The sequence below is a fragment of the Canis lupus genome, chromosome 14, assembly GCF_011100685.1.
Source record: "Canis lupus familiaris isolate Mischka breed German Shepherd chromosome 14, alternate assembly UU_Cfam_GSD_1.0, whole genome shotgun sequence".
Lineage (NCBI taxonomy): Eukaryota > Metazoa > Chordata > Mammalia > Carnivora > Canidae > Canis > Canis lupus.
In genome coordinates, this window is record NC_049235.1 from 17845364 (window position 1) to 17871302 (window position 25939).

At 35.9% G+C, this 25939-nt stretch overlaps 1 protein-coding gene across 9 annotated transcripts in view; it reads left to right on the forward strand.

Moving 5' to 3' along the window:
* The window catches only part of ANKIB1 (ankyrin repeat and IBR domain containing 1), a 239213-nt gene that overhangs the window by 124720 nt on the left and 88554 nt on the right, over nucleotides 1-25939 (forward strand). For all 9 annotated transcript variants that reach the window (XM_038556785.1, XM_038556781.1, XM_038556779.1 and 6 more), the window contains one exon: nucleotides 25180-25458. In XM_038556785.1, coding sequence (XP_038412713.1) covers nucleotides 25271-25458 — 188 coding nt within the window. In that variant the 5' untranslated portion in view covers nucleotides 25180-25270. The remainder of the gene's footprint in view (nucleotides 1-25179; nucleotides 25459-25939) is intronic.

Here is a 25939-nt window from a genome sequence, read left to right on the forward strand (position 1 = left end):
GACACCAAGCTTGCAGTCTAGGGCTGTGGCAGCCATTTTATGACCACATGGGTGAAAACAGCATGCTAAGAATGACAGAGTCTAAAAATAGGAGGAAGCACTCAGGACATTGAAGACATTGTGTAACTTATATAAGAATTCTGAGTTATCTCCTTCTGGATTTATAATTACATTGATAAAAATAAGCCCTTATCTGTTTAAAGCCACATTTTAGGTTTTTGGGGTTCACTCCTCTGTCAATTGCCTGTTAGTTCCTATAATAATTAGCTTAATTATTCCATAGCAACAAATGACTACAAAGTTTAAGGGAGTTATAACAAGAAACATTTCTTTTTTCATTCACTTAAACCTGTCAGCTGCATATCTGCTTCAGATATTCTGGGACCCAAGCTGAAGAAGTTTCCTGCCTGGGTCTTGTGACAATGAGTAAAAGAGCAATGGTCGAACCACAAAATGGCTCTTAAAACTTTGGTTCGGAAATGTCATGCTTCATTTCTACATACATTTCAAAGCAAGATAAATAGCCAAAGGTGTTGTAAATGGGCAGGGAAGTATAATCTTTACAGAGAGAGGGCAATGAATAATTAAGGACAATAATACAATTATCAGTATATCCTTTTGCATTTTGTTCTTACCAGTATGTAAAAGTTCTTTATACATTCCAGATAGTAAACTTGTGAGTTTAGCTTTTACACTTAGAAGACTAGAATCCAGTCTTGATTTAGGTTTTCTGTATGTTGTTTTTTTTTTTTTTTTTTTTTTTTTTTTTAAGATTTTATGTATTTATTTATGAGGGACATGGAGAGAAAGGCAGAGACATAGACAGGGGGAGAAGCAGGCTCTCTGTGGGGAACCTGATGCAGGACTTGATCCCAGGACCCTGGGATCATGACCTGAGCCAAAGGCAGATGCTCAACCACTGAACCACCCAGGTGCCCCAATTTTTGTATATGTTCTGAAGTAAAGGTCAAGGTTCAGTTTTTTCCATATGGTTGTCCATTATTCCAGCATCATTCAATGAAAGGACTTAACATTTTCACATCGCATTGTCTTGGCACCCTTGTTGAAAATCATAGTGCTTTTTAAGTGTAAATCTATTTCAGAGCACTTTATTCTTTTACATTGATCTATTTGTTGAACCTTATGCCAGTACCACACCATCTTAAGTAGGTCTTGAAGTCAGGTGATAAAATTTTCTAATTTGTTTCCTTTTTCAAGATTGCTTATGATATTCTGGGATTTCACACTTCTATATTTAGTCTTCCAGTCTATGAACATGGTTTCTCTCTCCATATTTTTAGGTCTTTAATCCCAACAATACTTATTTCAGCACAGAAGTCTTTCACATCCTGTATTACATTTATTCTTTTTTTTTAAGATTTATTTATGAGAGAGAGAGAGAGAGGCAGAGACACAGGAGGAGGGAGAAGCAGGCTCCATGCCGGGAGCCAGACGTGGGACTCGATCCCGGGACTCCAGGGTCACGCCCTGGGCCAAAGGCAGCCGCTAAACCGCTGAGCCACCCAGGGATCCTGTATTACATTTATTCTTAAGTATATTTTTGACATTAAATGTAAATAGAATTTTTTTAAAAAGATTTTATTTATTTATTCATGAGAGACACAGAGAGAGAGAGGCAGAGACGTAGAGGGAGAAGCAGGCTCCTTGCAGGGGGCCCGATGCGGGGCTTGATCCCCAGAACCCAGGATCACGACCTGAGCCAAAGGCAGATGCTCAACAACTGAACCACCCAGGCATCCCTAAATGTAAACAGAATTTAAAATTCTTTTTTTCCAATTGCTTGCTGCTAATAATTTGTTTTTGTTTTATCTTTTGAAGTTTAGTATTTGTAATTTTTATTTTGTATGAAGTATATTACTAAGATTATGTCAAGGAAAAAAAATGTGACTATCATATTTAACAAATAATCACCTCAATTTGGTACATTTCTTTTTCTCCCTCTTCTCATGGCATTTATTTATTTAATTATGAATTAATTTGACATGTTAACACTGTTTAAAGTGTACAGCATCTTTTTTTTTTCTTTTTTAAGATTTTATTCATTTATTTGAAAGAGAGGAGAGGAGAGGAAGGAGCAGAGGGAGAGGGACAAGCGGACTCCACATTGAGCATGGAGCCTGAAGCGGGGTCATTCCTACAATTCTGAGATTGTGACCCGAGCTGAAATCAAGAGTCAGACACTTAATCAACTGAGTCACCCAGGCACCCCAGCAACATGTTACTTTGATACATTTATATATTGTAATATGATTACCAATATAGTGATATTTATTATATTACATAATTATAGTATCATTGTTTATATTCATTATATCATGTCATAGATCTCTGTGGCTTATCGGTTCCTTATTATAGGTTTGTACCCTTAAGCACCATAATTCTTATCCCTTAGTCCTGTAACTACTATTATACACCCTTTTTAAAAGATTTTTTGATTCCACATATAAATGGTATCCTACAGTACTTGTTTTTTTTCTGTCTGACTTATCTCTCTTAGCATAATGTACTCAAGATCCATCCATGTTGTTGCGTATGGGAGGATATCTTTTCTCGTGGCTGAGTAATATTCCATTATGTATATGTAACACATCTTTTTTATCCATTTATCCATTGATAGGCATTTGGTTTGCTTCCGTATCTTGGCTTTTGTGAATAATGCTGTGATTATTTACTATTTAATTTACTATTTACTATTTACTATTCCCACTGGCTATGTATAAGGGTTGCCTTTCACCACATCCTCATCAGCATCTGTTGTCTTTTGTCTTCTTGATAGCCATTCTAACAGGTTTGGGGTGATATCTCATTGTGGTTTTAATTTGTATGTCCCTGATGATTAGTGATGTTTGAACATCCTTAATGTGTTTATTGACCATTTTGATGTCCTCTTTAGAGTAATGTCTATTTAGTTCCTCTGCCGTGTTTTTTAATTGGATTGTTTAGCTTTTTGTTATTGAGCGATGTTTTGGGAATAGAAAAACAATGGATGTTTTTATTTACCTCAGTTATCAAGTAAAGAACCAAGCATTTCTACTCCCTGTGTTTCTTTCTCACTAGACTATTAAAGTAGTATTGTGACATTAGAGGTTAATCAGTCACTCATTCCTTCTCCCTGAGGATGATCTTCAAATACCTTATTGTGAATAAAAAGACTATACATTAGCAGGAAATTGGCTCTGTCCCTTCTTTTGTTCCTTCTACTTCTCTTAGTATTGTCCTGTTTAGTAGGTATAATGATAATAACCTTCCAGTATACAGAAATTGGATGTTTATCTGAAATTTTACCATAATTTGAGGCACTTGGGTGGCTGTCAGTTAAGTATCCAACTCTTGATTTCAGCTCAGGTCTTGATCTCAGGGTCATGTGTTTAATTAAGCTCTGTGTTGGGCTCCATGGGCATGGAATCTACTTTAAAAAATTATCATAATTTAAAACTCCTAAAATGGAAATTTGATTAAATTTTTAACATTCGCATACACTCAGTTTCAAAAGTAAAGCATCCAACTCTTGGTTTCAGCTCAAGTTGAAATCTCAGGATGGTGAGATCCAGTCCCATATCCGACTCTGAGCTCAGCACAAAGTGTGCTTAAGACTCCTCTCTCTCTCTCTCTCTCTCTCTCTCTCTCTCCTTGTGTCCCTTTCTGCCACACTCACTTATGCATGTGCTTTCTTTCTTAAATAAATAAATAAATAAATAAATAAATAAATAAATAAATACCTTTTTAAAAAGAGAAGTTAGAAAACTCCTTTAGTTGATAGTATAATTTCCTTAGTAGTGATGTATATTTAGTATATACTGTTTAAAGTCATAGATTTTAGGTACCATACTCGAGTATTTTTCAGTGTTATTATTTCAGATCTTTTTAGGTTTTCTTAGAACTTTCTTAAATTAGTGACAGTGTTAATTGTAAGAATTATCATGACCTTCGTGAATTTAATCTTTTAATAGGAAAATATGAGAGAATATTAGTTTGCATAAAACAATTTACTTCTCCTTAGTCTGGAAGTTCTAGTAGGCAGAACACACTGAATTTAAATTAGAGTATCTTGACAAATGAGGACCAACCTTTTTAACAATATTGAATATAAAGCATGTTGGTTGTTCTTTCTGCATAAGTATGTCCATTTTTCTTTAAAATTAATTTTATTCAAACATTTTCAAGTGAAGTAAAATACCTCTTGAGTATAAACCATATCACACAAACATGCTAACAGCAAACATGGGTTTGGACTGATAGTTCTAGGAGTTCCCTATATATTACAGAAATCTCATGTAATGTTACTCAGATTCCTTAACTTAGTGGATGTAAAAGGTCTAACACAAATTTGTCCTGTTTTAAATTTTGATGTATCCCTGGCATATTTTTTTTGGATAATTTTGTTTGCCTTATTTTAATGCACATATGTATTCAGTTTAGTTTAAGTAACTAGTTTCTAAGACTGCTTAAAGTGAATTAGAAGGACGTAATGATCAGACACGAATTGCACAACTTGGGTTGGAACAGTCATTCATCATTTGTCTAGTGGTCAGATTTTGAGCTCTTTCAACTGTCCTAAAGTTATTAACCAAAAGGCAGAAAAATTTTCTGGTAAAAAAAAAAAAAAAGCAGGCACAAGGAGCATATATTTCTTTTTCTTAAATGCCTTCTATTTTAGACATTGTGCTAAGTACTTATACAATAACTCATGCCCATCATATGGTCCGGGAAACAAATGCGGAGAGATTAACACAAAAATTAGGATTCAAGTTGCGTTTTTGGGTTTTTTTTTTTAAGATTTAATTTAATTTCTTAGAGTTTTTTAGGTTCACAGCAAAATTGAAAGGAAGGTACAGAGATTTCCCATATAGCTCCCTTACCAACTTACAAGACTTTCCCCATTATCAACGTTACTTACCAAAGTGGTATATTTGTTACATTTGATGAATCTACATTAAAATGTAATAATGTCCATAGTTACCTTAGGGTTTAACTCTTGGTGTTGTGCATTTTATGGATTTGGACAAATGTATAATGATATATATATCCATCATTATAATATACAGAGTATTTTCAGTGCCTTAAAAATTCTCTATGGTCCACCTATTCATCCCTGTCTTGCCTCAACCCTTGGCAACCATTTATCTTTATCTCTTTAGGTTTTGCATTTTCCAGAGTAATATATAATTGAAATTGTACAGTTTGTAGCCTTTTCAGATTGGTTCTTTCACTTAGTAATGTGCACTTAAGGTTCCTCTGTGTGTTTTTATGGCTTAATGCTCATTTCTTTTTAGTGCTGAATAATATTCCATTGTCTGGAGTACTACAGTTTATCCATTCATCTGTTGAAGGGCATCTTGTTTGCTCCTAGGTTTTGGTAATTATGAGTAAAGCTGCTATAAACATCTGTGTACAGGTTTTTGTGTGGGTACTAAGGATTGTGATTACTAGATCACGTGGTAAGCATTTGTGTAGTTTTGTAAGAAACCACCGAACTGTCTTGCAGAATGTACTATTTTGCATTCTTCCCAGCAATGAATGATATTTATGTTGTTCCATATACTTGCCAGCATTAGATACTGTCAGTATTCCAGATTTTGGCCATTCTAATAGGTACATAGTGGTATATCAGGGTTACTTTAATTTGCATTTTTTCATGACATATCATGTACATTATCTTCTAATGTGCTTATTTACCATCTATATATCTTTTTTGGTGAGGTGGCTCTTAAGATCATTAGCCCATTTCTTTAAAGCAGAATTTTTTTTGCAGATATTTAAGAGTTATTTACATGCTTTGGATAGTAGTCCTTTATCAGATATATCTTTTGCAACTATTTTCTCCTAGTCTGTGGCTTGTCTTCTCATTTTCTTGACTTTGTCTTTCACAGAGAAGGTTTTAATTTTAATGAAGTCCAGCTTATTCATTATTTCTTTCATAGATTGTACCTTTGGGATCATATCTAAGAAATCATCACTATGGGGCACCTGGGTAAGTCGATGACTTGAGATAATGACTTTGGCTCAGGTCATTATCTCAACATCCTGGGATCTAGCCCAGCATCCAGCTGTCTGCTCAGCAGGGTGTCTGCTTCTCCCTGTCCCTTTCCCTCTTCTTCTGCCCCTCCCCCTGCTCTCTTTCTCTCTCTCATATAAATAAGTAAAATCTTTAAAAAATTTTTAAAAATAAAAAATCACCACTATACCTGAGTTCATCTAGGTTTTCTCCTATGCTAACTTCTAGGAGTTTTATAATTTTGAGTTTTACATTTAAGTCAGTGATCCATTTTCAGTTGATTTTTGTGAAGGGTATAAGGTCTTTGTCTAGATTCATTTTTTTGCATATAGATGTCCAGTAGTTCCAGCATGATTTGTTGAAAAGACTATCTTTGCTCCACTGTATTGTCTTTTTCAAAGATCATTTGACTATACTTATGTGGGTCTCTTTGGAGTTGTTTTGTTCTGTTGATTTGTCTCTTGTTACACTGTCTTGATTACTGTAGCTCCCTAGTAAATCTTGAAGTTGGGTAGTATCAGTCCTCCAACTTTGTTCTTCTCCTTCAGACTCCGGTCTTTTTCCTCTCCATATAAACTTTAGAATCATTTTGTCGAATTCCAGGAATAAGTTGCTGGAATTTTTATTGGGACTGGATCGAATCTTATAGGAAAGAACTGACATCTTGACAATACTGAGTCTTCCTATCCATTAATATGAAATATTTCATCATTTTAAGTTTTTTCTTTGATTTCATTAATCAGTTTTGTAGTTTTCCTCATGTAAATCTTGTATATATATATATTTTTTTTTAATATATTTTTTTAATTTTTATTTATTTATGATAGTCATAGAGAGAGAGAGAGAGAGAGGCAGAGACACAGGCAGAGGGAGAAGCAGGCTCCATGCACCGGGAGCCCGATGTGGGATTCGATCCCGGGTATCCAGGATCGCACCCTGGGCCAAAGGCAGGCGCCAAACCGCTGTGCCACCCAGGGATCCCCTATATATATATATTTTTTAATATTTTATTTATTCTTGAGAGACAGAGAGAGAGAGAGAGAGGCAGAGACACAGGCAGAGGGAGAAGCAGGCTCCGTACAGGGAGCCCGACTTTGGGACTTCGTCCTGGGTCTCCAGGATCACGCCTGGGCTGAAGACGGCGCTAAACTGCTGAGCCACCCGGGCTGCCCAAACCTTGTATATATTTTTAGATTTATCTCTAAGTATTTCATATATTTGGATGATTATATAAGTAGTATTTTTTTTCATTAATTTTTTTAAAGATTTATTTATTTATTTGTTCATGACAGAGAGAGAGAGAGAAAGAGGCAGAGACACAGGCAGAGGGAGAAACAGGCTCCATGCTGGGAGCCCGACGCCAGACTTGCTCCCGGGACTCCAGGACCGCACCCTGGGCCAAAGGCAGATGCTAAACCACAGAGCCACCCAGGGATCCCCAAGTAGTATTTTTTATTTCAAATTTCACTCATTCGTTGCTGGCATATAGGAAAGCAATTGAATTTTTTCTGAGAGTGAGAGAGAGAGAGAGAGATTGTGGGCACACACATGGAAGAGGGAGAGAGAGAATCTTAAGCTCAGCTCCATGCAGAGCCTGATGCAGGAATCTCATGACCCTGAGATCATGACCTAAGCTGAAATGGGTCATAACCTAAGCTGAAATCAAGAGTAGGATGCTCAATTGACTCAGCCGCCAACGTGCCCCAGCAATTGACTTTTGTATATTAACCTTGTATTGCAACCTTGCTATAATTGCTTATTAGTTCCAGTAGTTTTTTGGTCCATTTTTTGGATTTTCTGCATAAATGATCATGCCATCTATGAAGAAAGATGATTTTATTTCTTTCTTCACAATCTATATACTGTTTATTTCCTTATCTTGTCTTATTTGCATTAGCTAGAACCTCCAGTATGATATTGAAAAGTACCTGTTCTGAGCAGCCTGGGTGGCTCAGCAGTTTAGCGCCACCTTCAGTCCAGGGCCTGATCCTGGAGACCCCGGATCGAGTCCCATGTCGAGCTCCCTGCATGGAGCCTGCTTCTCCCTCTGCCTGTGTCTCTGCCTCTCTCTCCATCTCTCATGAATAAGTAAATAAAATCTTAAGAAAAAAAGTTTGGTTATAGCAAAAAAATTTGAAGAAAATCAGCGAAGGGAAAGATGCATGGGGCAAGCTTTCAAGAGTCCTCTCTTTATGGAGTGAAACAGAAGGCACCTATTCCTCCAGGATCAAATTGTGACATGTGTGAAATGTTGTCTGTTAAGAAAGCTCACTAGAGACTCAGTGCCCAAGGTGTTACTGAAGACTGGTCACATTGGTACCTTTTGCCTAGCATATACCAAAATTCCAGACTCCCAGAAGAAAAGGTATTTAGCATATACTTCAGTGTTTATAGAAACAATTTAGGCACATTGAACCACTCCTATCAGTTAGACAGTGGTGTGAATGCTCATTAATTCTAAGTTTCCAGACACCTGCAAAGGGCTATTCCTTGTAAGCAGGCTTTTTCTAAGGACAGGAGTCTCAAGCCTGCTACGTTAACTATTTCTACACAGTCCATCACTTTAGTGATGGCATCTTGATACCTATGCCTTTAAGTTGTTCAGAAATTAGGCTGAACCTCTAATTGGTAAATGTAATTAACCAGAAAAGTCTATCTTAGAAAGCCAAATGGGTTCTCCTTAAGTTTTTGTATTTAAGTTTCTTTTTTATCTAGCCCAAGGCATCATTTAAGACACACAAATCTGACTGATAAGTTGAAGGTGACCTAGATGCCTTCTAGGACTGAAGCAATGTCCTCAATAGCCAGCATACACACAAAGAAATACATTTCTAGAGGCCATATGTAATACCCCTGGAAACAAAGAATTCACTGTTTTTAAGAGCCAGGACATTTTCAGGCAATACAGGTTAACAGAGCCACTAATGTGACTGCCTACTCTGGGCTCCCACCCTCGGGTTCCCCATCCAGTCCATTATTTGGTCTCAGGACTGCCTGAAAGCAGACAGTTCCAAACAGATTTGTTTGATCATGACATCAGTTTATCTGCCTGATAAGTATGGGCCACATCTAGAAATATTCTACATGGAAAGTATGGGAAATAGGGCTATAAGTTCACTGGCTTGTAGTCAGGACTGTCAGGTGTGATCATAGCTCAGCAGTCATTTTGAATTCAAAATGCTCACAGCCTTTTGGAAAGGCAACCTCTTTCAGGAAGGGAACACCTCCGAGAATAGTTCCTAGAGACAAAGATCATTGATACTCTTTCCCATGCTTCCCCAGATGCCATATTTTTGTTTTCTCTCTTTTGTTATAAAATCAGTGTCTCACTTAACAATCTTAACTTTATGTTTATTAAATTATTCCCTGTTCTCACCCAGTCTTTTATGCACAAAGATTGGCTACAAGAAAGACAAAAGCATTTTCATAGAAAAATATTTTTTTTATAATATGACCAGAAAGACATGCTCAGGAATTGGTCAGGAATAAATCCTTACTATTCAGAATTTTTCAAAATGGGATGATACAGCTTTTCCTCTCTTTTGGCCTGGCTAAATTTCTAGTGAGCAACCTAGAAAAGACCAATCCCCTTTTCTGGACAGCTGTGTATCTAATAATCAGAGTGCCTCACTGAGGGATGTCTACTAGGAGAAAGGTGATGGAATTAGAATCAGGCTATTAGTCCACTGTTGTAAATTATAACTAACTGAAAGCCTGAACACAAGTCAACAGCAGTGGGCCATCCCCCAGAGAAAGTCTTGAATCCAGTCTGTCAGTACTGAGTAGTGATGATCACATCACCTTGTGATGTCTCCTCCTCCATCTTGCAGCTTTTGGCAGGAATTGCAAGTCAGGAATGCAATTAGCTTCTGCATCAGAAATATAGAGCCGATTAGTAGCCTAATTTTAGATGGTCCCATCAGAGAATAACGTTTATTGTGGGCATGTGGATATGACCCAGACAATCCAGCTGGCATCCATTGATGTTTTCATAGTTTAGGGCCCCACAGAATGGTGTCCTAAATCTGCAGCACTCCTAAAATCTGAATTCTGTTCATTGAGCCTCTGCTTGCTTTTAGTTCAGTGGAGCTTATGCTGAGGCTAAAGCAACCCATATCTGACAGCTTCAGGTTTTAGCTAGGGTCAGGCTCAAGCAATTAGGGCCTGTGAATTCAGAATTCCAAAAATGCTAGTAGCTAGTCTTTTACAAAGGTAAGACTCTACAAGGCCCAATAGCTGTGTTCCAAATCCAAGCAAGAAGCAAGGCTTTTTTATTAGCCTTTTAATCCTATCAATCTTAGAGTCCAAATTGACCCATTCAAAAATATGTACATCAGTCTAAAAAATCATCAGCATCTACGGATCAGAAATTTCATTTCTTTTATTTTTTTAAGATTTTATTTAGTCATCACAGACACAGAGAGAGACAGAGAGGCAGAGACACAGACAGAGGGAGAAGCAGGCTCCATGTAGGGAGCCTGATGCAGGATTTGATCCCAGGTCCCCAGGACCACGCCCCGGGCCAAAGGCGTCGCTAAGCTACTGAGCCACCCAGGCTGCCCAGAAATTTCATTTCAAGAGCTCATTAGCAAGTAAAAATTGCTTTTTAAAACTCCAAAATTTTACCTACATCTAAAGATTGCTTTTCTTTTTATGTTGTCTTTTCTGCAGAGTTTCCAATAGGCAAAATCATTAGTTATGGAGATTTAGTCTGTTCCTAATATTCAAAGAGTTTAAATTTTGATTTGCTCAGCAGCAGCAGAAAAGCAAGGAAATTTTGTTCCATTACCATTTTTTCTTTGCAGCTTTCCCCAATTGAGATGATCTCTCTGGCATATGTGAAATTACAAGCATATGATATATACATCAATATTATCCTACATCCAGATATAATAGCTACAAAATACAAAGATACTTTGTGAAAATTTACCTCTTGTCTCATTAATTTATTTAAACATTACTAGAAGTAAATTTATCATTTACATAGTTAACATTATAGGGGTGTGTGTGTGTGTGTGTGTGTGTGTGTGTGTGTGTTGAGCTAGGGGCATATCCGGAAGTGCCAGAGGATTCAGTTGCTGCTGCAGCAGCTAGGTTAAAGAAACTGTTGGAAAGCCCCGCCCTTCTCTGCCATTTTCCTCCTTTAGGTTTATCTAAAGCTTTGCTCCAGTCCTGAGAGCTGATGTAACCATTTTTCCTCTCATTTGTAGAAGAGAACAGTACAAATTTTTGACATTTTTAGGCTATACAAAGCTTACCTTTGGGAATATATTTAGGCCCTTTAGCCTCCATCCTGCAAGAAAGAAAAAGAGACATGTCTCAAAAAAAAAAAAAACAAGAAATAACAAGTGTCAAGGATGTGGATAAAAAGGAACCCTCGTACACTGGTGGGAATGTAAATAAATGCAACCACTGTGCGAAGCAGTATGGAGGTTCCTCAAAAAATTAAAAATAGAGATACCATATGATCCAGTAATTTCACTACTGGGTATTTACCCAAAGAAAACAAAAACTAATTCAAAAAGATAATATGCACCCCTATGTTTATTGCAGCATTATTTATAATAGACAGTAGATATGGAAACAATACGTGTCCATTGATAGACAAATGAGTAAAGAGTATGTAATATCTCCCTCCCTCTCTCTCTTTTTTTCTCTCTCACACACACAGAAATATTATTCAGCCATAAAAAAGAATGAAACCTTGCTGTTTGCAACATGGATGGACCTAGAGGGTATGATGCTAAGTGAAATAAATCAGAGAAAGACAAATACCATATGATTTCACTTGTATTATGGAATTTATAAAACAAAAGCAGAGACAAGTCATAAATGCAGAGAACAAAGTGGTGGTTGCCAGAGGAGAGAGGGTGGGAAGGATAGGCAAAATAGGTGGTATATTAAGAGGTACAAACTTCTAGTTAAAAATATATAAGTCATAGGAGTGAAAAGCACAGCATAGGAAATAACAGTCATTTATATGGTAATAACTTGTATGGTGACAGATGGTAACTACACTTATGATGAGCAAGCTTAATTTATAGAATTTGTCATTCACTGTGTTGTATACCTGAAACTAATAATAACATTGTATGTTAACTATACCTTAATTAAATTTTTTAATTTTTTTTAAAAAGGTGTCACCTAGGAAATACTCCTCTTCCTCCCTTTCCATGCCCACACACCTCACACCCACCCCTATTTAGCCAATAGAGACAGAAGCAACCAGAGGATCAGTTGAGCCAACTTTAATGGGGATGGGTTTGTCATTTTCAGATTTCTTTTTTTTTTTTCATTTTCAGATTTCTTAGGCAACCTTCATCCCTCACACTGCTGAATAATCAGAGATGCCAAAGTTGCTGAAATTAAGCTATCTGCTGACAGTATTATAGCATCAGAGACTGAAATGTTTATTTTTCAGCACTGTGTGAAATTATGTTTATTTTTCAGCACTATGTAAAATTCTGAATTCAAAGTACAAAAAGTAGTTGTGAAGGGGAAGTTAGAGAATATCACATTAACATTTTAAATAGTTGGAAAGTCAAGTATACGAAAATGGAATATTACCTAAGAAAAATTTCAGCTCTCTGAAAAATTTACTCATGTGGAGACTTCTGAGTTCTGTGATCATTACAGATAATTATGTTTTAATAGGAAATAGAAAAGGAGGAGTAATGTCTTATAGAGTAGTTACGTCTCAGGTTTGGACAATTTTCCACTTGTGGATCTCACACTGTTTTCAGTGTTCACCGGCTAGTTTGGCAAAAAGAGGCAGTCAGGTGCTGCCCTTGGCAGCAGTGTTCATGTCTTCCTTTTCTGACTGCAGCATCCTTTTCCACACTGAAAGCTATATGGACATAAACGATATCCAAGAGCAGCCAGAGTGTATTGGATTATCTCCTTTTCCTTGGTTAACTGAGAAACCTCAGGCAGCCAAATTGCCACATAGAGATTTTTCAGTACTATGGTGATAATACCTTTGTGGTTTTTGTGTTTTGAATGCTGCCGTATTAAGATACTGTAATAAATCAAAATGAATTTTTAATTCAGGAATGCCTATTACAGAGAAGTTGCCTTCTTTGTTGAAAGATTCTTCTCCACTCAGAACATTTTCATACTACTACTGTCTAACACTCCTAAGTTTTCACGTAAACTAGAGGTATTCATGAACTTCTGGGAAGCTACCAAGGGTAAAGCCACGTTTGACTTTGACATAATATGCAATTCAAGCTCTTAAACCATACTTCATTTTAAGCAACATTTCAAGACTTAAGACCTCTTGTGTCCTGCCAAAGATAGGGGTATATATGTGTGTATGCACATTTGCAATGATTTCCAGTGTGAGATTCTGTTTTCTAGCTTTGTACTCAATTCTAAATCCCTTTCACTTAGTACTTGTAAGTGCAGTTACATAGGAGAGACCTTTATTAATATTGGCACTGACCTATGAATGTAATAAAAATAGAATTAACCTTGGTTCAAAAGGTAGTTGAAAAAACACAGTTTTTAAACTTGCCAACAGACACCTGATAAATGATAAAGTCTAGACTACCAGTTATATATCATTCCTGGTATAGAACATAGAGTTGGTGACGTTTTTCTTGAGTTTTCACTGTTAAAAAGAATGAGTATTGAGTAAAGGCAGCAGCTGAATCTTTACAAATGGCTTACAGATCCTGATAGAGGAAGGGAGATAAAATTTATTGAGTACCCAGGATCGTGGGATTGAGCCCCCACTTTGGGCTCTGCTCTCAGCAGGAAGTCTTCTTGAGAAGTCTCTCTCTCTTCTCCCTCCTTCACCCTCTCTCTCTCTAAAATAGCTCTTTTAAAAAAAAAAAATTTATTGAGTACCTACCATGCAACAGGCACTGTATTATATATAGATAATCATGACAATCCTGCAGGATAGGTGACCTTATGCCTATTTTATAGATGAGGAAATTAAGATATATAGAAATTAAGGGATTTGTGCTAGAAACTAGGGAATAGTAAATACGGAATTCCAACCCAATTGTTCTATGCTGTATTCCTTCCATCAAATCAGCAGTTGACAAACCTACAACCCATAGACCAAACCTTCCTGTCTGTTTTTTTAAATGAACTTTTATTAGAACACAACCATACCTGTTCTATTATGTATTGCCTGTGGCTTTCAAGCTACAACAGCAGAATTGAGTAGTTGCAACAAAGATCACATGAATCACAAAGCCTAAAATATCTAGTGTCTGGTCCTTTAAAGAAAAAGTTTGGTATAGGTAGAAATATAAGGAAACCAACTTGTGAACAGTCGGAAGGAGGAACTACCCAATCAAGTCTGCCAGTAAAGGTTAGAAAGCCTTCTTAGTTGTGGTGCCTTGTTAACATCCAATTGGATAAACATTTGTGCCAGGCACAGGAATAGGTCCTTAGCAATAAGGAGAAAGCAAACACATGATTAAGGCCTTTGAAGCCTATAGTTGATTAAATTTAGAGGACAAACAGGTAAAGTAAGTAGACTACAGTGATGATCACTATGGTGGAGTGAACAAGAATTCCCTGAGAGATCAAGAAAGACTCCAGAGAAGAGGTGATACTTGAGTTGGACTTCAAAGATAAGACATTTGGCAGCTGTGAAGGATGAGGTATTTGGCAAGTATGAAGGGAGAATCCATACCTTCCAAGTTAACAGACCAGTGAGGACAAAGGCACAGAAGCTTACATGTATCTCAGAGAAGAATAAACAGTCTATAGCCAGAGTATATAGGATTTCTGGAAAGGAATATGGTTAAGTTGAAGTTATCAAAGTAAGTTGGGATTAAACTGTATAGGGACTAATATTCCAGGCTAGGAAATATTGTCTGTGTATTGTGTTTCACGCATAGTATACATTGATCCTTGAATTAAGTGATATTTGTCAATTTGTGCATATGTGTAGCTGTGTGTTAGGATGTGTGTGTTACATTTGGAAATTTTAAAAGATCCATTAAAGCAAGCCAGTCATCAAAAATTGGAACCAAAAGGGGCACGTGGGTGGTTTAGTTGGCAGAGCATGTGACTTGATCTCCAGGTCATGAGCTAAAGCCCCATGTTGGGCATAGAGATTACTTTAAAAAAAATTGGAACCGAAAGGACTGTTTAGACCTCAGGCTCAGACCTGAACATCTGAGATGTTCACTAATTCCACAAGCCCTTAAGTTAATCATAACATACCAGAATTGAAAAGGGAGCTTAGGAACCCTACATACACACATATATATACTCAGTTATCCATTCAACAAATGCCTGATACTACTCCTGGGGCTGGATATGATAGTGAAACAAACAAAGGCTGCCTTCACGGAAATTGTTTTAGTGGAGGAGAGAGAAAAGAAATAAATCATTATTTTATCATTACATACATTTTATGAAGGAAAGATGAGCGGGGATAAAGTATTAAAAAGTGGCCAAGAAAGGGCTCTTTGAGGAAGATCATTTCCAGCTAAGAGAAGAGCAAGTGAACAGGGCCCAAGGCCAGAGCATGCTTGTAGGAAAAACTAGAAGGCAGACAGTGTGCAAATAGAGCAACACCCTAAGGGGAAAAGAAGCAGGAGCTAGGGAAGAGAGAGAACAGCTGAGGCCAGAATAACACAGGGCCTTAACAGTCCATTTGAACAGGGAGAAAATGAGAACTGACGTCATTTATAGATAAGGCCACATAATAAGTTAGTAGCAAGGCCGAGATTGGTACGATCGTGGTAGTAATAGGATTAAGATCAAGGAATATATGTTGAGGAGTGAAGGGTGCTTAGAGACCAGCTGCTGCTGTGAGTAGTAACCTTACAGGAAGATGTAGGATTCCATAGTAGCTTTTCACTAGCTTGACATATTTCTGAAGGCCTTCTTTATTGTGTCATTTGGTCGATCAAATTCAGCCTTTTTATCTCAAGTCAATGTCCTAAGGAACTATGGCAGTTTCCTTTTACTGCAGTACGTTCTATTCTTACTGCTAGTTGCTAAAATCTGCATGGACTTTTTTTTTTAATGGCAGTTCTCCAATCTTTGCCATCCCAGTTCTTAAAAGAATAAAAGGAGAACCTTAAGTCATGTTAATTTTTAATAATCGTGTTTTATTGGCATCATCTTTTGGGACAACCTGTATCTCATTAAATGCCCATGATAATCTAACATATGAAGTATGAAAGATACAAATACATTTCATATAGGATTTCAATGATCATCTTATGGTCAATGTCAGGATAGGCTTTTTAGGTTATCTAATGTGGAAAGCATTTACTTACAAGCCATTAAAGCTCTTATGGTTAAATCTAGGGAGTGTACTCTGATAGGATTTAAATGTAGTCCTTTCTATTTCTGTGATTTTATTAGTTTAATTAGTAAAAATTCAGTACTACAAACATTCTTCATATAGAAAAATATAAGGTATTCTTTATGGTGTGCTTTATAGTGGAATAAAGGATATGTTGTATCAATTATTCCTTATGAGTTATGGAACTTTATGTACATTATTACATTTAATCTTTACAATGGCCCTCAGAAATAAATATCATTTTCTTAACAAAATGGATGTTGTCATTAACAGACTTGTCAAGATCCTAGGTCTGTCTAGCTTAAAAGCTTTTTCAATTCACTACACCCCATTGCATTTAATCAGTCTGTCAGAACAAACGGGATATATACATAACACTGAATTACACTGGCCAAGTTTAAAGTCAAAATAATTATCATACTGGTATCACATAAAATCCTTCTATCATTTCAGAAGTGGGAAATACCATTAAGAACTGTGATGATCTAAAATTAAGTTGAAAGCTGAAGCCAGATTTAGGACATGAATCTAAGGGTCTGGTCCTACCTAGCTATTAAGCCTTACCTCAGCTTTTTTCCTTATGCAAATCCCCAACTCATTGTTTTTAAAAGCACTTTTATGGTACAGCCTTAGTTATGCTCTTCCTAAGAATTTGAGTATAATCTGTTATTTGTAGGAAACCATTGAAGATTTTATAGAAGGTAAATCCAAAAGACTTGACTACCACTGCCCCTTTGCCTACATACTTCTCTGATCACATCCTTAACCCTATATCACCGAAGCTAACTAACTCTATACCTTAAGCTCTAGAAGAGAGCAAGACATGCTTTTTTCCTTATTCCCCTCTAAAAGAAATGTTTTGACAGCATAGAATCTTTAGAGATATAGTTGGGCCCCTAGGGTTTGTACATTTTGGTACAAAGTGGCAGGAATGTAATGAATTTAGGCAGCTAGTCTTAACCTTTTTTTCCTTTCTTTCTCTGTCTCTTCTCACCATCAGAGAAATCTAGGCTAGAGCAGCCAGTGGACCTTGTGTTTTACATATAGCATAGCTAAATACTCTGGGTTAAGAGACTGCATAAGGATTAGAAGTTTGGTACCAAAATTAGTAATAAATAGCATTGATTTTCTTAGAGTGTCCTTTCTACTCATTTCCTAGTGGGGAATGGGTTTTCAAGGATTTGGGAATTCAGGACATTGTTCCTATTTTATTCCTTTTGTTATTTTATTGGATAATTAATAACCCACACTGCCCTGTTTACACTCTTTAAAGGTTTCTTTCAGGAAATACTATTCAAAATATATCTATAATGCAAATACTTTTCATCACCTCAATTTGTACCATCCTCGCATATGAAACTGTAATTCGTTAACTAGATTACTCTAGTATCCTCCAGATTAGTCTCCCTATTTCTATCTGTGCCTTCCTGTGTTCTCAACACAGTAGCTAGGAGAATTTTTTTTTCACTTTTTTATTTTAAACCAATCTTAGACTTACAGAAATGTTGCAAAAATAAGACAGAGGGGGCACCTGGGTGGCTCAGTTGATTAAGCATATGACTAGATTTAGGCTCAGGTCATGATCTCAGGATCCTGGGATCAAGCCCCACATTGGAACCCTCACTCGGCAGGGAGGAGTCTACTTGTCTCCCTCTCCCTCTGCTCGCTCTCTCTCTCTCAAATAAATCTTCAAAAAAAAAAAAAAAAAGTAGGACAGGGACTTCCTGCCTACACTTCACCCAGCTTGATGTAATGTAAACATCTTGTATAATCATAGTATAATTATCAAAACTAAGAAATTAACATTGGTGAAATAAATATTAACCTATTATATACTTTATTTGGTTTTTACCAGTTTTCCATTTATGACTTTGTTTTCTGTTCTAGAATTCAATCTCTGATGTCATGTGGCATTTAGTTCTCACATTTCCTTAAATCTCCCCTAATCTGTGAATATTTGTACAGTCACTTCTCATGTTTTGTGGCCTTGACACTTTTGAAGAGTGCTGGCCGGTTACTTTGTAGAATGTCACTCAATTTGAGTTTATCTGATACTTTCGTATATTTAGGTCGACGTTATGCACTTTTTCACAAGAATACTACAGTAGTAATGTGCTTTTTTTAGTGTACTAAGTCAGGGGAAATGATGTCAATATGTTATTGGTGGTATTAATCTTAATCCCTTGGTTAAGGTGGTATTTCCCATGTTTCTTCATTGTAAAATTGCCACTTTTCACTTTGTGATTATTAAATATCTTCCCTGAGATATTTATATACTCTATACAAATAATTCTGTTTTTCCTAACTTTCACTAAAAAAATCAATCTACCCGGTATGATAAAACAAGAAAAAGAAAAGGCAAGTAGGTGTTAAAGGAAGATATAAAACTTCCCCTCTTCATAGAAGACATTGAGCCTACTTTAGACAAAATATCTACCAAAAAACTCCTAGAATAGATTAATTTAGCAAATTTATAGTTTACAAGGTCTAATATATGAATTCAGTTGTATTTCTATATACTAGAAATGAACAATAGGAACTTAAAAAATTTTATAGTACCATTCATAATAGCACTCCCCCAAAATAAATATGTATATATTTAACAAAATACGTATGCCATTTGTATGATGCAACCAATTTACAAAACACTGAAAAGACAGAGTAGACATAAATAAATTTTTTTTAAGATTTTATTTATTTATTCATGAGAGACAGAGAGGCAGAGGGAGAAGCAGGCTCCATGCAGGGAGCCTGATGTGGGACTCAATCCCTCTACTCTGGGGTCACGCCCTGAGCCAAAGACAGACGCTGAAACCATTGAGCCACCCAGGTGTCCCAGACATAAATAAATTGACAGAAATATCATGTGCATGGATCAGGACACTCAATATTGTTAAGATGTCAGTTCTTCTGGTAATCAAGATAATACAGTATTGCTGAAAGAATAGACACACAGAAAAATGAAACAGAATATAGAGTCCAGAATTGGATGCACACAAATATAGTCAACTATTTTTTTAACTGAAGTATTACTGATATACAATATTATATTAGTTTTAGGTGTACAGCATAATGAATCAGTATTTGATCACCACAGTAAGTCTAATTAATTACATCCATCACCATACATACAAAGTTTCTCTTCTTACGATGAGAACTTTTTAAGATTTGCTCTCATACCAATTTTCAAATACACAATACAGTATTGCTAACTTAGTGATGTACATTACATCCCCATGACTTACTTATTTTATAACTGGAAGTTTGTACCTTTTGATTCCCTTCACTCATTTTGCCTATCCCCTATACCCTGCCCTTGACAATCACCAGTCTGTTGTCTATACCTATGAGCTGTGTTTTTGTTTGGTTCGTTGATTTTTAAGATTTCACATATAAGTGAGATCATACAGTATCTTTCTCTGACTTATTAAACTTAGCATAATGCCCTTAAGGTCCAACCATTTGTCACAAATGGCAAGACTTCATTTTTTTATATGACTGAATAATATTCCAGTATATATACACACACACACACACACACACACACATATATATATACTTACGTATATATTTATATATATATGTCATATATGTCATTTTCCTTATGTATTCATCCATTAGTGGATACTTGGTTGTTTTCATATTTTGGTTATTGTAAGTAGTGCTGCATGAATGCATGAATCTTTTCAAGTTAGTGTATTTGTTTTCTTTTGGATAAATACCCAGAATTGCTGGATCATACAGTAGTTCTATTTTTAATTTTTGAGGAGCCACCTTAGTGGTTTCCCTAGTGGCTACATCAATTTGCATTCCCACCAACACACTATCCAGGGGCTTCCTTTCTTCACATCCTCACCAACACTTTTTATTTCTTGTCTTTTTTATAATAGCCATTCTAACATCTAAGGTGATGACGCCTTATGTTTTTTATTTGTATTTTCATGATGATTAGTGATGCTGACCCATCTTTTCATGTACCTGTTGACCATATATCTGTATGTCTTCGGGAAAATGTCCAGATCCTCTGTTCATCTTTGAATGGATTGCTTTTTGTTACTGAGTTGATTGAATTCTTTATATATTTTGGATGTTAGCCCCTTATCAGATAAATGATTTGCAAATATTTTCTTTCCATTTTGTAGGTTGCCTTTTCATTTTGTTGATGGTTTCCTTTGTTGTGTAGAAGCTGTTTAGTTTGATATCCCACTTGTTTATTTTTGCTTTTGTTGCCTTGCTTTTGGTGTCTATGCCAAAAATCATCGTTAAGAGTGATATCGAGGAGCTTGCCACCTGTTTTTTTCTAGGAGCTTTATGGTTTTCAGGTTTTACATTCACATCTTTAACCCATTTTTTTTAAAGATTTTATTTATTTATTCATGAGAGACACAGAGAGAGAGAGGCAGAGACACAGGCAGAGGGAGAATCAGGCTCCATGCAGGGAGCCGGATGTGGGACTCGATCCCAGGTCTCCAGGATCACACCCTGGACTGAAGGTGGTGCTAAACTGCTGAGCCACAAAGGGGGTGGTGGATGCCCTCTTTAATTCATTTTGATTTAATTTCTGTGGATAGGGAAGCCCCGGTGGCTCAGTGGTTTAGTGCTGCCTTCAGCCCTGGGATCGAGTTAAGAGAAGCTACAGACTAGAAGAAATATTTGCAAATCACATTTATCACAAGACTTTTTTTTTTACAGAATATATAAGGAACTCAAATTCAACAGTAATCCATCTTAAAAACTGTTGAGACATTTTAGGGCGGCCCCGGGTGGCTCAGCAGTTTAGCGCCGCCTTCAGCCCAGGGCGTGATCCTGGAGACCCGGGATTGAGTCCCATGGCAGGCTCCCTGCATGGAGCCGGCCTCTCCCTCTGCCTGTGTCTCTGCCTCTCTCTCTCTCTCTGTCTCTTTCTCTCATTAATAAATAAATAAATAAATCTTAAAAAAAGACTGTTGAGACATTTTAGATATACAATCAAGATACACTCGTGGCAAGTAAGTATATCAAAGCGTGATCCATATCATTAATCGTTAGGAAATATCTAAGAAATATCTTTAATATTAATATTAAAACCATTATGTGGTACCACAGTACATCCATTAGGATGGCTACCATAAGGGATAAAAAGGGAAGAAAACTCCCAACAAACTGATAATTCCAGATGTTGACTGAGATACAGAGCAACTGTAACTCTCATACATGGCAGATAGGAATGAATTGGTACATCTGCTCTGGAAAGCAGTTTAGTAGCTTCTTAATGAAGTTAAACAAATGACTTACATATCCCAGCAATTCCATTCCTGGACATTTGCCCAAGAGAAATTAAAGCATACATCCACATAAAACTTGTATGTGAATGTTATGATAGCTTTATTAACAGTTGTCAAAACCTGGAAATAACCAACCTGTCTTTTAATATGTGAGTAGGTAAACAGTGGTACACCCATGCAATGGAATACTAGTCAGCAATAAAAATGATCAAACTATTGATTCATATATCAATATCAATAAACTATGAATGCATTTTTCTAAAAATGCTAAAGCCTGAAAGATGTAGCTTAAAACATGTAATGGCTCATTGTTGCATGTAGAATAAAATCACATCCTTACACTGTTTATCTTTCTACTCCCACTAGAATATAAACCCCATAGGTTCAATGATTTTTTTTGTTCATACATAATTTGTCAACTGAAGAAAGATATTGATACTGCTGGTTTACAGACAAGAAAACAAAAGTTACTTGCTAACATAAAAACAGAATTTGAGCACAAGTCTTTCCAACTCCAACACTTTTCCTTGCGATCACACTGTGTGCCAGTACCTTTGGAATTGCAATTTCAAAACTAATTTGTGGTCCTCAACTCTAACCTGCATGTTGTAATCAAGTGGGAGGCTTTTTAAGATTCCCTTTCTGGTCCTTAGACCAGATGAAATCACCTCTCCAGGTTATTCTGATGCATAGTGATGAATGAAAATAACTAAAGATTAATAGTGCTTGTTGAATTAGAGAATGAACACAGTTCTTGGATTTCAACCTACAGTGGAATGGGGTTGGGACTTACTGTTTGAATGAACTTACTACTTGTTTCTTCTGGCTAAGAGATGTTTAGTTGTAGATTTATAATTGCTATTCTTATCAGTAGTGCAGACAGTTGCAGAAGGATGAATTAGAAGTAGATGGTTGATGTGTATAACAAGTTTTCTTTAAAAAAAAAAAACAAGTTTTCTTCTAGATAGATGACGAATGGGAACCAATGATATCATTTAGGTCAATAACTTCAATCTATGATTATGACTTTAAAAATAATTTACTTCTGTAAATTCTGAAGTACAGAGAACTTCTAAAACAGAGAAGTTAAGAGCATGTTATTTCTGAAGAACTTCATATTCTATAAAAGATTTCTGGGAGTAGTTTATTAATTTGGGTGCACTTGAAATTTTTTTCAGATTATTAACCTGTGAAAAGGGAAGTTAAAAGACAAAGATTTAAAGCAAGAGTTATAGAACTCTTCATAATTAAAAGTTAATCAGAAATTAAGGAATGCTTTCTAGAGTCCATTGACAGGCTACATTTTTCTTACTTTTTTCATTAAATAACTTATCAAGTACTATAGTTTCCCACTTTTCCTGTAAAACTTAAAAGCCCCAAATAAGGAATTGTTTTCACCCCTTTGCTTGTCCTTCACCTGCCTCATGAAGCTCTGTATATTAATTTATCTTAGAGTTGGGGAAATATTACTTACCAGTTTGATTCAAACAAAGAGGGAACAGTCACCTCAGGTTATACTAGCTGTGGTTATGAAAAAGTTAAAGGACACATCTGGCAAATTTCTAGGTGAGACTTGTAAGGATCATCTGAGAGAATGGAGCTATGATTTTTAAATGATGCATTTCCTGCTGATTTTCAGGCTTATTGAACTCAAATTTTAAAAATGAAACAGACTTGAAAATAACTGAGAACCACAAAAAGGTTTCTAGATGCCATTATGCTTTTCACCATGAGTGACAGCACATTTAGAGTATTATTGGTTTTTTTTAAGTATCTTGTTATTTTAAATAAATACCCCAAGATATCATTGCTTTATTAGATATTTCTTTTTTCACATCTTAGATAGAATTTACTTTTCTTATAGAGCACTTGCTTAAGTCTTCAGTATATTATGATAAGTGTAAGACTGTCAGAATGAGGGATCTTCTCTCATTCTAGATGAAATGATAAAGGAATAGTACTTTAGTCTACAGATTTTAGCAACCCTCTGAAAAATTTTTAAAAATTTAAATTATGTAGTGATCCAATGTATGTATATACATATTTATACTGTGTATATTATGCATAAAACACATACTTACATACATTATAAATAGGGTGGTTATTTGACAAAATGCCAACTGTAGTTCTTTCAGTTATCTTTTGTCTGTCTTTACTCATTCTATTATACATAGGTATTTGCATATTTAAGGTAAAAATGTCAATAACAAAGAGGCCTTAAAACACTCAAATGGTGACCTCATTAAATATAGATGTGGGCCAGAAAATACACTGCTTTAGAAAGTCAGTAGTTAACACCTATCACTAAAATAGGTTTAGCAGATGTCTTACCCTGCCTGTTCATCTTCATCTCCATACTCAGATATAATCACTTGGCTAGAGGGAGTTACGAGTTTATTATACAGTGGTGTGTGCACATTGAAATCGCTCAAGTAGTTGAAGTACCAGTGCCCTTGTGCCACCCCTTAGAAACTGATTTAATTACTCTGGAGTATAGCTTGGCTAATGGGACTCTTGAAGTTCTCCAGGTTAATCAAGCCAAGGAAGGATGAGAACCTCTGTTTGATAGGAAACTTAAAAAAACAAACAAAACTCATTTGTTTTTCAGTCTGTTAATTTGTATTCTGTTCAAACTATTACTACCCTGTACAAAACTTGTGTTGAACAGGTATATATTATTTTCAACTGTATTCTTTTTTTTTTTTCAACTGTATTCTTAAAGTTCTGTTTTAATGCCCAGCCTGCCACTGCCACTAGGTAACATTGGGTAACATGATGGATTGATTCTTATTCTGTCTCTTTTTCTCTCTCCATTCTGTTTTCTATGCTGTCCCAGTCATTAATTTTCTAAAGCATAAAATAATTATTCACTGCCATGCATAAAAGCCTTTAATTATCGATTCTTTACACATTAAAGTATGAGTTTCTTAGTTGGCCCCTATTTATTTTCAGTTCTATCTTCTGTTAGTTCAACATTAGAGATCCTGAACTCCATCTGTACTTACCATTCCTTGAATAGTCCTTTCATTTCATACCTGCCTTCACATATGTTATTTCCTTTATCACTAATTTTTATCATAATTCAAGAGTAGATTCAGAAACATTTATTGGAATGGAGCAAAATTAGCATACATTGAACATACTGGCCAAGGACTGTTGGAGTTTTTTTACTGTAACTTAACACCTATTCTGAAGTTCACATATGAGCAAAATTTCCTAGGTTTTTCACTCTCTCACAAATTGGTTGAATCTATTTTATGCATAATTTAGACAGAGATTTAAGTGTATTCAACCATGAATTCAGTCAAGTTATTTCCTGCCCGTGTGAAAAGGAAAATTGAAAGGCTCATATATGTAGGTAACTTTCATAGTACAAAGTACAGCCTGTGAAACCTTAAGAGTCTCTGTGTGGGTAAATGTTACAGTTTAACAAGAAGTTAATTTGGGCAGTGTTAAAATTTTGAGTTTTTTTGGTCTATTAAGATAAACTTAGTAAAATGTAATTTAGTTTGTTCCCTTATGTATGCTTCCTAGGTCTTATTAGTATTCCTGTGTTTATTTAGGATACTGCTTTATAGTTGATGTTTTACAATATAATGTTTTTCTTCCATTAGAATGTGAAACATGTTGCAGAAACATTCAAGAAGTGGCTGAAGGGGGAAGGAAAAAAGTGCCACTGCCTATCAGAAAAAAACAGAAGAAAACATGGGAAATACAACCACCAAATTCCGTAAAGCACTCATCAATGGTGACGAAAACCTGGCCTGCCAAATTTATGAAAACAACCCTCAATTGAAAGAATCTCTTGATCCAAATACATCTTATGGGGAGCCCTACCAGCACAATACTCCATTACACTATGCTGCTAGACATGGAATGAATAGAATACTGGGGTAAGTATTACTGTAAACCAATTAAATTCGTGAAAGGAAAAAAAAGACCTTGATCTTTGAAAATATGCATGTTATATGGTATTATAGTGGATTAAACTTTTTTAAAAAGATTTATTTATTTTAGAGAGCACGAACACAAGCAAGCAAGCAAGGGTAGAGTAGAGCCTGTCCCAACATGGGGCTCTCCCAACATGGGGCCCTAGCTCACAACCCTGAGATCAAGACCTCAGCTGAAACCAAGAGTTGGATGCTTAACTGACTGTGCCACCCAGGCACCCTAGTGAATTAAACTTTCTAAAACTGATTATGCTAAGTTATTAAGTAAAATTTTTAAAATTATGCCTAAATTAGACAAAGTTTTAATAGGTTGGTTCACATATTCTTGTGGCTATAAATATATTTTGATCCTCGGTATGTTTCATAGTATGATATCTTGGTAATAGTTTAGTGTTTAATTTACAGCATTTCAATTCCAGAAAAG